Genomic DNA, 13,470 nt, shown 5'->3' on the forward strand with positions numbered 1-13,470 from the left:
GTATTTTGTGGCATTGAAATACAACGGTGTTACTTGAGGTGTTTCTTACTCACAATTTGCAATTATTGCTGTAAAGCATCAATTCATGACCAACATTTTCTTTTCTTGCTTAACTGTACACAAATTTAAAGAATTTGGACAATTGTTGCTCAAAAGAGGTCTGCTTTGCAATCCTAGAAACAAAACCCCACTAATTCCTGCCTATTTGGTGCCGATCAAACTCCACATAGTGGCGTACATGAAGGACACAATACGTTTCCGAGAAAAACATATAATGATGTATATTCATATGTAGCGGTAAACGTAAATAGAAAGCAAATTTATACTTCTATGCTACTCAAATTTGGTACACTCACCGGAGCGCTTTCACCTGGTCAACCGGCGTCTTCAGCGGATGTTATTGCTCTGAAGATTGTTGTTGCTAGTGATGTAGTACTAGGACACCTCCGATGACGTCACAGATGTTGATGACGTCAAACTTGAAGATGAAAAACATGTTTGAAGGATTTTACTTATAACGGATACTCCACTGTTATCTCTCAGTGGCCCGATTCCATTTGAAATTGAAGTTTATGGTTCAAACTATTAAACTGTACCACTAATAGTTAAAAAGGAATAACTATTTAGGATATTGCTAGCTATAAATCTTTATGCCACTATGTGAAACTGAAAGTTTGGAAAAATCACTCTACGCCACTATGTGTTGCAACCAATGATATGTAAGGTTAACAAATGTACCTCCATAGTAATATCTATACCAATGAAATTATCTATACTATAAGAGAAATTATTGCTTTGATCAGCATGTGTTAGATTATGTATTATGCACTACTATATTAATTTTTGAAAGCCCAGATTACGGAGACATTGTTATTATTTAACCCTCTATGTAGCCCAAATTTAAACGTTTTCTGGCAACATTTCTGTAACACAGTTGGGTGCACTAGTAATATTATATTCTTGTCTTCTCCATCTCATTTCAGGTGTAGCATCAGGTGGTATTGTAGGCATCATCATCGCCATCCTAGTTATCATCCTCCTGGTTGGAATCATTGTTTTCTTTGTCTTCACAAAGGGATTACCTGGCAAATCAAAAGGTCCTCTTGATATCGGCAGTGTGGGATTTGATAATGCTTTGTATAATGCTTCAGCGGGAGCGGTACAAGTGACAGAAAAAGCAACAGTTGGGGATCCCACGACTGTAGCGTGACACTTTGAACATATTGTAGCGTGATACTTTGAAAACATGAAACTGTAATGTGATACTTGGAACACATAAAACTGTAGCAAGATACTTGGAACACATAAAACTGTAGCGTGATACTTGGAACACATAAAACTGTAGCAAGATACTTGGAACACATAAAACTGTAGCGTGATACTTGGAACACATCAAACTGTAGCGTGATACTTGGAACACATGAAACTGTAGCGTGATACTTGGGACATACAAGACCGTATCATGATGCTGGAACATGTAAAAGTGTAGCATGATACTTAGATACTTGGAGCATAATAAAGACTATAGCGTGATACTTGGAACAAAGAAGATTGTATCATGATACTGGAAAACATGAGACTCTAGCATGAAACTTGGATACTTAAACACATAGCATTGGTCATATCACATACAGAGCTATAAGTTTACAAAATCATTTCACATACAGAGCTATAACTTTAATACCATGTTACACAATGCTACCCTTAAGATTGGAATGTAGAATTCACCAAAATTAAAATTTGCAAGTATCTTTTTCATAAAAATACCCTTTGAGGAAACTTAATTTAGCAATAAGTAAGTTTGAGGCTAACCAGTAATTGTATAGCTCAGTATGTGAAACAATTTTGTCTGTTTTCGTAAAGAACAGTATGTGATGTGACTAACGATATAGACTAGTGTGATGCTTAGAACACATAAGACTGTATCACGATAGGCCTACTGGAACACTAAGACTGATGTAGCATGATACTGGAACATATAAGCCTATAGCATGACACCTGGAACACATAAGAGTATCAAAATGCTGAAAAGCAGTTTGGCTCACTGAGTGTATTACGCTGGTTAAATTGAACTGCGTAAGCCAAGTTTCACATTTTTATGTCTAATTTTCGATGTTTTTGCATCTGCCCAATTTTCTGTTGTTAGAAAATGCTGCATTTCTTTCATTCTTTGCCAAAATTTGGTTTGATATTTCTTTGCAGCAGCAATAAGGGGCTACAGCCAAATTGCTGCTGGATCTGTTGTGACAGAAAATGTACTGGCTGCAATTCTGTAGCTTCATGAACCTGATATCCTGTAACATACATAAACTGAGAAAAATCAAGTTTTTACTCCATGAGAAAAATAATACTGCCCTCTATAAATAAAAAGTTTGGTTATTCAAGCTGTTGGGTTTTTAGCAAAGATGGATATAGTGTTACTCTACACATTCATGTCAAATCGTGGGATATCAGGTTCATGCATGGGGGCCACTGAATGGTTTTTCGTACATCATTTGTGTAAATATTTCTTTATTCCATCTAAATATAATTTGAATTTACTTAAAAATAATGATTTTTCTCAAAATCAAGAAATTTTACACAAATTATGTACGAAACAAACTTCACAAAATTTAAATGGTGAATTTACTTATGATGGACTTGTTCAAGAAAATGGTACAATTACCGAATAGGGTGCAACTTCTATGGAGTTTTAGGGTTTAGGGTTGGGGTAGGGCAGTCTTGTAATAAGACAAGTAGAGTTGCACCCTATTCGGTAATCGCTCCAAGAAAATTCAGCAATGAGGAAATTTAAATAAAGGAAACAGTCATTATATATTCTTGTGATTTTGTTTTTCTTTGCTATTAAATCTTACATGGCTCACTTCATTCAAAGTCTTTGGTAATTTGCTTTATTAAAGCCATAATATACTATTGAGGCCAAATTTTAATATTGTTATTCTCTGCCAAAAAATGTGAAATAATATTAGCAACAAATGTCAGGAAGATTTTCTGTCCCATTTTGAGCTGAAATAATGAGATAAAATGAAAGAAATTCTACTGCTATCTTTGTGGCATAGGGGTGTTGCCGGATCCACATCCATAACCCTAGTGTAATTTTAAGCTTGAAATATGTCGTTCCATTTAGGGCCTAGTTGTTATGAACGAATAAGTGATAGATAGCCTCATCCCCATGGTTACCCCACCCATACTATTCTATGGGCTGTTAAACATCGTCACTGGACGGGAAAAACGTCACTGGGCAGGAAAAACCTCATATGTACTTTTTGCCCTTGAACATGGATGAAGCAAACCATTCAATATAAAGTCTACACCTACAAGTTTTATCCATGTTCAAGGGCCAAAAGTAAATGAGGTGTTTCCTGCATTTACTTTTGGCCCTTGAACATAGATGAAGCAACATCTCAATATAAAGTCTACAACTACAAGGCTTTATCCATGTTCTAGGGCCAAAAGCACATATGAAGTTTTTCCCGCCCCTGTCATGTTTTTGCTTCAGATATCAAAACTGCTGCTAGTAGTGCAATATTTTTGCTTCAGATATCAAAACTGCTGCTAGTAGTGCAATATAACTCAAAACAGATTATTTTGGTTTAAGCCTCAATGGGCCCACCTTTAAATGTTGCATTCTATGGAGGATTTAATGTTGTAATTACAACATTACAGGCCTGAGTACTACAAAATACTACAAACAAATTCACTGCGCATGTGTGTGATGATGCAATCACCCTATATAATTATATAAGCACACTTTCATTGGCCCGCCAGCTAATCTTGTGCAGAGCGAATTCCTGTGCAGAATCTTGTTAGCTCCAAATTGGTACCAAATTTGCTGCCAAACATTCTAAATTGACAAAGATTGATATACCAGTATATAAAAAAAAGTTGATGCACTTTCAGAAGTTGCAAATCAAAATGATGCATAAGAAATTGCAAAGCTTGGCCAAGCTTGCTTTCCCGTGATGGGCCCCTCCCAACTATCCCAATTCATTAACCCCCATACATTTGTACATTCATTGAATGATCTTTGATAATTTTGGTACAAAAACTCATACTCTGCAACTTGAGGTCAAATTTTTCACTATGATTGTTTAATTGAGGTTATTGAACTACACCACTGAGATGAGGCCATTGTGGTCCATAGTGAGTGCCTGTAACATGTGCTGCAGTTAAACACCAAGTTTCATTTTTATTTCTCAAGATTGAAACAGGATTCCAGTGCAGTGAAAATGTTTCCATAATGTTGTGGTGGGGCCAATTTAACACGAAAATGTGTAAAAAATATTGACAATATGAACGGACAGTGGTAGACAATGAAGATTGTCATTAAAATAAAACAGAAAAAGAAACATGGATTAGCATTTATATGCACATTTAGTCATTGAGTATGCCATTTAATATGCAAATTAGAGGGCGGCTAAACATTATAATACAAACACTTTGACCAAGTTTCAAGGCAAAAATTACATAATATTGAGCTTCTTCCGTTATTTTAGCTCAGTAACTACATATTGATTACTGATAAAAGAATATTAATTGCTCAGAACATTTCCTAATTTCCAGAAATATCCTCATATAGGCCTAGTGACACAGTGACATCGCCCCGATATCTTCATGGTAGAAATCACCATGGTAGGTTGAATCCACAGCCACCCATGGCCATTTTATTCGGACCTTATGAGATGCATAATTAGCGAAGTGACCTGACTAAGGAGGTGAATTATAAATTGACTAAGGCTACTGACAATAACCGGGGTAATTGATTTCTCGCCGTGTGAGTAAGCTTGTATACGACATTGCGGTCAATGGTTCTACTGTCTCCACTTAGTAGTGAGTGCAGCTATAGCCTGCTGCGCGCTGTAGTCCATACAGGACCAACGCAATATAACATTAGAGTTTTGGTCAGATTTTGAGTTCAAAGCGCACGGTCAATTTTCAAAGCGCACGCTAACGACTATCATATCTGTTCAACCCGGATTTTAAAGTGGATGAGACCACATCTGGTTTCTTGAGAAAAATCATTTGCGGGAGATATTCATCATTTTCTAACCCAGTATCCGAAGATTTTCGTCTGATATCAAAATCGTGCATAGCAATTCACGTGTATCGATCCCGTGTATTCATTTTAGTGTCTCTGCTGCACCAAATAATTATTAGCCAGTCGATGTCGGTGTGCAGCGTACACTCTCAGAAAAAAAGGTTCAAATTAGAACTTTTTTTTGTCCTGTATGCAGAACCCTGAGAGTACGTATATTAGCTAAGCTATCCGATTATCAGTACACAATAAATAACCAGAAATTTACGTATCAGAACTCGCTTAAGGGATGTGGTATGAACGTTTGGACAGTATTTATTCTGGGACATTAGAGCACATCAGACATATCGAATTGCATTCTGAATACGAAGAATGTCCTGATGATATCAAATAATTTTGATTTTTTGAAATTTGCAATGTAATACACATTTTATGGCAAATGATTAAAATTGATATTTTGATATTTAACAGTACTGAAGTAAACATTATAAATCTGATGATTTATATTTAAAGTGTATGTAGGTGGGATGAAAAGCCGACGATCAATTAAAAATTTGACCTTTCGTATTGAAGATTTTTTCCCCAAACACCAAAAAAAAAAGGTCTTTTTGGGAAAAAATCCATATCTTCAACATGAAAGGTCAAAATTTTCAATTGATCGTCGGCTTTTCCTCCCAGCTACATACACTTATATGATTAGATTTATAAGATTTACTTCGAGGACTGTTATAGATCAAAAGTATGAAAAATATCAAATTTTAATAATTTGTCATAAAATTTGTATTATATCGTGAATTTCAAAAAATGAAAATTATTTGATATCAGAAAGACGTTCTTCGTATTCAGAATGCAATTCGATATGTCTGATGTGCTCTCATGTCCCTCAAAAAATACTGTCAAAACGCTTAAAACGCTCATTCCAGATCCCTTAAGGCCCTTTACAATTAATTCTTAGTTTCCTGTTCCCCTCCCGCGTCCAAAGTATAGAGAATTGCAAAATATTTAATTGTTTTATTTTTATTTTGGATTTTCTCTTTTAAAATTATTTTTAATGACTTCCATTTGCTACTTTCTGACTATGATCATATCAACTATAATGATGAATAAGCAAAGAACATAACTGTACCATTTAATACTTATAAAATCAAACATAGTTGTAAAATAATTAAATGCATGTTCCTAGTCAAAACGGGTTGATTGTAGGTTGTGACCATTTGTTTTAAAATAAAGAAAATAATAGATAATTAATACTTAAAAACGGGAAACTAAGAAACGTTATTGTGAAGGGCCTAATATGCAGGACGTAGCTCTGGGTCAGTGTTCAGTGTCCAATAAAATTGGTAGTGACCTGCTTTTGGCCCGGTTACTTGAGTTCAAGTTTTTGGCCCGGTTACTTGAGTTCAAGTTCATCATAACATTAAGGCGAGTTTAGACACACAAGAGTAATGGTGTACGGATTCTATAAATGAGACCCTACGGTTTGATATAATGGATGTCACCCCCCCCCCCCCCGTTGCATGATTTTTCCCGGGAGGGGAAAGCGGTAGAAACATTCATTTTGAGATATTCCCATTCCCAACAAAATACAAACATGTTCTTTAAACGTTTAAGGGTAGACGAGGTATTGTTGGTCGAAGCAACCAAAAAAAATCGATTTTCATTATCTAGATCAATATATTATTGAAAAAATAATACCTTAATGTTTTGCAAAAGTCCACTCTACACATCATATACTTTGCAAACTTGCTTAATTTATTGTTGTCAATGAGTTATGTACGTTTTACAAAAGTGTTGTTGTTTCAATCCTTTTTACAACATAACTCAAGAACCACAGGACCTACAAAAGTATATTTGTGATATTTTAATTTTTCTACACGCTCGCTATGAAATGAGTAATGCAGTTTTTGCCAAAGCTCACTACCATTCGCAAGATGCTGTGAACTACCAAATCGCAACAGTTTAAAATAATTAATAACCTTAACTAAAACACGTTTGGTGTTATTCAAAACGTTTAAAGAACATTTAAATGTTGCATGCCGGGTTACCGGTTATATAAAGGTCATGAAAATGTGTTCAAACATTTTTGTAAAATAATATTTTTGGGCAAACATATTTCCGAAATATGTAGTCAACACTTAAACATCATGTTTTACATACATGAACAAAATTGTTTCACGTCCGCCTCCTCCTCACTTTCTGGGATCAGTTCATATATATTTTTTTTTTCATATTAAATTTACGTTTTTAACAGGCCTACTTTATTAAAATGCTAATACTGATAAACAAGTTTATCAATCAGAATTGATCACTTTCAAGTGTTTTGTAGCACCTTACACTAGGTTCCACAACATGCTCATCTATCAGGGGAACAGTTCTGACCCCAATACATTTGTACATTCATTGAATGACCTTTGAAGATTTGAGTACAAAAACTCATACTCTGCAACTATATGATTATGTAATTGAGGTTATTGGACTATGCCATTGGGATGAGGCTCTTGTGGTCCATAGTGTTATTAAAAGGATCCAACCATCATAATCTTTAAATAAAAAGGGCCTCGTCGTTTTCCTTGAAGATACTACCGGCTAACAAAACAAAACCTTCCCCCCCCCCAAAAAAAAAACCCCACCAAAACACCCCTCTCCCGACTTTCAGATTCTTAAACTATGGGGTCATGAAACGAAATACACGTCAAACAACACTTTGCTACAACTTAAAATAAATCAGTAATTTTTGGTTGAAACAGGTCCTCTTTTTGGAACAAACTATAGGCATATATTACTTATACCCCTTCGAGACCTGGATGAACTTGATATAGATCGTATTAGACAATTTGCCAATTTCCCCCAATCTTGAAAAGTATTGCCAGCTGTTTCCTGATAAAGCATTGGGTTTATACAGAATTATACATGTGTATCAAGTTCATACAGATGTATACAGGCTAAATACGGACCTGCCCACGAATTTACTTCGAGACTCGAGTCAAACTATTAGTCCGGACTATTTTACAAATTGGGGCGTCGTCGAACTTTCAAAAAGTTTAGGAGAGCTGTATAGTAATTTCTATGGACTATAATATTGCTGCATTACGTGCAAATCTTGAAAAAAAAATGGAGAAAATTGTAGTTTTGGTAAACCTGCTTTTCTTCATGCAAGGAAGTGTCGGTGTTGAACTACAGGACGTGGGAGAAGACATCCTATCTTCTCGTTTCTCGCGGTCTTTGACATCGCCTGCGGAACTGAATGCTAACGAGAGTCACGCGATACATTTTTTGAATGGCTTTAACGAAATGGCCCAAGAGGTTTATTTTAAGGTTGTAAGTGCGAACTGGAATTACAAAACCAATATTACGGAAGAAAGTCAACGAAAAGTTGTAAGTATTTTCAATCAAAAGTAGGGACCTATCTAAATTGTGATTGTAGGCTCACGCTTAAGGGATCTAAAATGAGCGTTTATTGCGTTTCGACAGTATTTTTTGGGACATGAGAGCACTCAGACCTATCGAATTGCATTCTGAATACGAAGCATGATTTTCTGATATCAAATAATTTTCATTTTTTTGAAAATCACTATATAATACAAATTTTATGACAAATTATAAAAATTTGATATTTTTCAAATTTTTGATATATAACAGTCCTCGAAGTAAATTATATAAATCTAATGACATATTCTTAAAGTGTATGTAGCAGGGAGGAAAAGCCGACGGTCAATTGAAAATTTTGACCTTTCATATTGAAGATATAGATTTTTTCCCAAAAAGACCTAATTTTTTTGGTGTTTTGGGAAAAAATCCATATCTTCAATACGAAAGGTCAAAATTTTCAATTGATCGTCGGCTTTTCATCCCACCTACATACACTTTAAGTATAAATCATCAGATTTATAAAGTTTACTTCAAGTACTGTTAAATATCAAAAATATCAATTTTAATGATTTGCCATAAAATGTGTATTAAATTGCGAATTTCAAAAATCAAAATTATTTGATATCAGAATGATATTCTTCGTATTCAGAATGCAATTCGATATGTCTGATGTGCTCTAATGTCCCACAATAAATACTGTCCAAACGTTCATACCCCAGCCCTTAAGGAGCGTTTAATACTAGGCCTACTTGGTACTTTGGGTTTGCCTCGAAACTTTAGCATAATAGTATTACAGTGCATGTGTAGGCGGGCCTATCTCAAAACTAATGTTACAATCCAAAGAAACATTTTTAAAAATGCAAGGGCTCTTTTTGTTTACCCGATTCGTATGTTCATACATGTAGAACGTAGAATAACTCACACGATGCATGCCATTTATCTCATCCCATTTGAGTATCTACCCAGCAACCACAAAAATGTTTTCAAAACGTATATTAAAGGGGCTGTGGCTGTGCAATAATTACGAGACCCCCCCCCCAAGTAAAACTGCTCGTCCCCGGCCTGCCAAAAATTGCTTTCCCCCTCGGGCCTGCCAAAAAATCTTTGCCCCCCCCCCTCCCTTTGCACATACCAAATTTATGGGTTCCCAATTTGCAATCTTTAATGGTCTATATGCGGCGAGTCGGAGCGTAGCGAGCAGGAAATTTTGCAATGCATATTTTAAGGGGTACTACACCTTTCGATAAATTTGTGTCTATTTTTCAGCAGTTTTCAAAACTAATAACACACTGGTAACAAAAGATATGTATATTATAGGGGCAAGGAATCCAATTACTACACTGGAATTTCAGTGACCCAAGACAAGCGGTTCGTTATTTATGAAATGAGGTACCGCTAGGATGTACCTCATTTCCTATCATATATACTGAACCGCTTGTCTTAAGTCACTGAAATTTCAGTGTAGTAATTGGACTCCTTGCCCCAATAATATATATAACTTTTGTTACCAGTGTGTTATTAGTTTTTGAGAAAAATACAAAATTAGTCACAAATTTACCACAGGGTGTAGCACCCCCTTAACGTTGTGTTATTCTGTAGTGTTTTTCTCAGAGCGTGTTATTTAAAAGGTGCCGCGTAAATGTGTGCCAAAATTGCTTGCCCCCTCTCGACCTGTCAAAATTGTTTGGCCCCCCGGCTTGCCAAAAAAAATCTTTGACCCCCCCATTAGCTCCCATTTTACCTTCCCCCAGGGCTCATAATTATTACACACACCCTAAATGTGTTATAAACGTGTTTTGGTTATGGTCAAAACGTTTTAATAACATTTTTAAATGTCAGGTTATATATAGAGAGAGGGGGAGAGACAGAGAGGTGGAGAGAGGGAGGGGAGAGGGAGAGAGAGAGGTCATGAAAACATTTTAAAACGTTTTTATAAAAAAAAAAAACCCCACTATAACAATAGTTTTATAATGTTGTCAAAAATATGTGTTTGAAAAAAAGTTTTCAATATGTTTTCTGAATGTTATTAAAACGTTTTATGCCCTTTATATAACCCGACATATAAACGTTTTGTGTTTTCATGCATGCTACACATCCAAAAAAATTTCGATATCCCTTTCTTCTTTTCGGAAAAATAAATAAAATTTTAACATTTGTTGAGATATTTATTTATTTATTTATTTATTTATTTATTTATTTATTTATTTATTTATTTATTTATTTATTTATTTATTTATTTATTTATTTATTTATTTATTTATTTATTTATTTATTTATTTATTTATTTATTTATTTATTTATTTATTTATTTATTTACCAGGTTAAATCCAAATTGAACTCGCTGATTTTCTACAAGATGCCCGAAGAAATGCGTCTATGTTTAATAGAACTGGATTTAGTGAAGACACAGTTCGACAACTTAAAAGTTATTATACATCGGTGACTCGGCTTTAGAGAACAAACACGACCTAGAAGAGGTAAATTGGGCTATTCCATTTAAAATCCACACTACCCCTGTGGAGGATTTAGCTAAAGTCTGCCACAGAGGGAGTATAGGCCTAAGCTTCAAATAGAATAGATAATTGGGAACTTCCATTTTCAACTTTCCTGGTGAAAGATATAGGTAAACTGTAATACAGGGGAGTATGTGTTTCAAAATGATTAACTCTAACCAATTACCTTTAAAACATACTCCCCCTGTGGAAGATATTACCAAAAGCTTCCACAGGGGTAATGTGTATTTCAATTGGAATGGCCCATTTGAATTCATCATAAACAAAATTGGAAGGAAAGAAAGAATTGAAACCAAAACTACATTCAAAATCATTCAAAGAAATTTTTGAAAAACATATTATAGCATATTAATAAACATATTATGATAATAATTAACTATTTTAAACATTTGATCTCAACACAAGATTAGATGTACGTCAAATTTTTTGTTCATAACTTTCATCTGGATGCTGGCAATCCAAATTAGGGATGATGACCATTTGGATATTTGACCCGTACACTCTTGGTAACTTTTGCGGGATGGTTGATTGACTCTTACGTAGATAGACTCCTTCACTAGTGTGTTCCGCGACGTATGTCCGCGACGATATTCGTATAATAACTTAAAAAGTTATTATACATCGGTGACTCGGCTTTAGAGAACAAACAAGACCTAGAAGAGGTAAGTTGGGCTATTCCATTTAATGGCCACACTACCCCTGTGTAAGATGTAGCTAGAGTCTTCCACTCTTCCACAGAGGGAGTATATGCTTCAAATAGAATAGATAATTGGGTAACTTCCATTTTGTGAAAGATATAGGTAAACTGTGATACAGGGGAGTATGTGTTTCAAAATGATTAACTCTGACCAATTACATTTTGAGAAACATACTCCCCCTGTGGAAGATATTTCTAAAATCGTCCACAGGGGGAGTGTGTATTTCCGTTGGAATGGCCCATTTGAATTCATCATAAACAAAATTGGGAGGAAGAAAAATTGAAACCAAAACAACATTCAAAATCATTCAAAGAAAAAGTTTGCAACATCAGGAGAAGAAGGTGATTGATACAAAGTTATGCCATATGATATTCCGATCATGAAAAACATAATAATATAGCATAGCATAACATAATAATTATGATAATAATTAACTATTTTAAACTTTTAATCTCAACACAAGATAAGATGTAAACCTCAATTTTTTTGGCCATAACTATGACTTTCATCTGGATGCTGGCAATCAAAGTCAGTGACCGTTTGGATACTTTATCCGTAGGGGAGAGCGGGGAGTGTTCGCCCTATTTTTTTCTGACCAGCCTAGCGATGTCAATTTTAAGGTTAGGGATGACCTGATTAGCCCATGTGAAAGCCCTATGTCTTAGCTATATACGGCCACAATCCCAGACCTATAGGCCTTACAATAGCAACAGGATAGAGCAAACAAAAAAGTTTTGCAAAGTGGCGAACTTGCCCCATATTGGGGCAGGTTCGCCCATATGGTGGAGTAAGTTCACCCTAATCACAAAAAAAGGTTTAAACATTGCATAACAATAACATATTCAATGCAAACATTTAGCAAGAGTATACAGGGCATTCATTCTCTTCTGGGGAGTCACTAAATTTGTTGCAGGGGTCGGGTCAGGGTAAAATGTAGGGGTCCAAAGTGAGCTTAAACGTATCATGTTTACAACTTCGGGGAGATTATGGATTAGGACATAAACGGTGGTATGAGTAATACTGATACCACATAACTTTAAAAAACATGCTTTTCAGTAGTTTTACCTTGTTTAATGGTATAATTATCAATATTTTGCATAATACGCTGATGGGGCAGGTTCGCCCTCCAGTTTGGGGTAAGTCCGCCCGGGGAAGATAGGGCGAACATGCCCCATCCTCAAAAGGGCGAACGAGCCCCTTGTGCACATTTTTTAAATTTTCTTCAGGGTATGCAAAATACAAATCGAATAAGGAGATTATAACTGCATTAAATCTTTGACAAATCTCATATGTTCCCAATACAGATTTCCATTAAAACCATCTGTATTTATGTATCAATGATAATACAACATTATGAATGCAAGAAAAAATTACGTTTTGGTGTAATTTTTTTGTTTTGGCTGCAGTTCGATGAACACGTCCCTATGTGTCGCGTAGCTAATATGAGAAGTTTATAATGACCTATGTCACCTAATTTTGCCATCACCAAATTCCCTGATAGCCGTAGTGCTGAGAAACAAGGGGTGGGCGCACCTGCCCCTAGGGCGAACACTCCCCGCTCTCCCCTACACTCTTGGTTACTTTTGAGGGATGGTTAAATGACTCTAAGGTAGATAGACTCATTATCTAGTCTGGTCCGCGACGAATATACGTTACTAGTGATATCCGGCGATGACAGTTTCCCGTTGTATTTTTGCTTCCGAATTCAACACTCAATGCTCAAAGACCATTGCGAGTATTGGCCGTAGAAGTAGTGATGTAACAGGATTAATTACCATAGCAATAGATGAATACAATTTTGAATGTATTGCCCTATACTTCAAGTAGGCTGCACTCATCACATATCATGTCTGTG

The 13,470-nt window shown here is 35.5% G+C and overlaps 1 protein-coding gene across 1 annotated transcript in view; it reads left to right on the forward strand.

The window, feature by feature from the left end:
• LOC140142195 (macrophage mannose receptor 1-like) overlaps nucleotides 1-2,676 on the forward strand; it is a 72,362-nt gene extending 69,686 nt beyond the window's left edge. Inside the window, exon 44 of the mRNA XM_072164161.1 lies at nucleotides 984-2,676. Coding sequence (XP_072020262.1) covers nucleotides 984-1,210 — 227 coding nt within the window. The 3' untranslated portion in view covers nucleotides 1,211-2,676. The remainder of the gene's footprint in view (nucleotides 1-983) is intronic.
• Nucleotides 2,677-13,470: the final 10,794 nt, after the last annotated feature.

The sequence above is a fragment of the Amphiura filiformis genome, chromosome 20, assembly GCF_039555335.1.
Source record: "Amphiura filiformis chromosome 20, Afil_fr2py, whole genome shotgun sequence".
Classification (NCBI taxonomy): Eukaryota; Metazoa; Echinodermata; class Ophiuroidea; order Amphilepidida; family Amphiuridae; genus Amphiura; species Amphiura filiformis.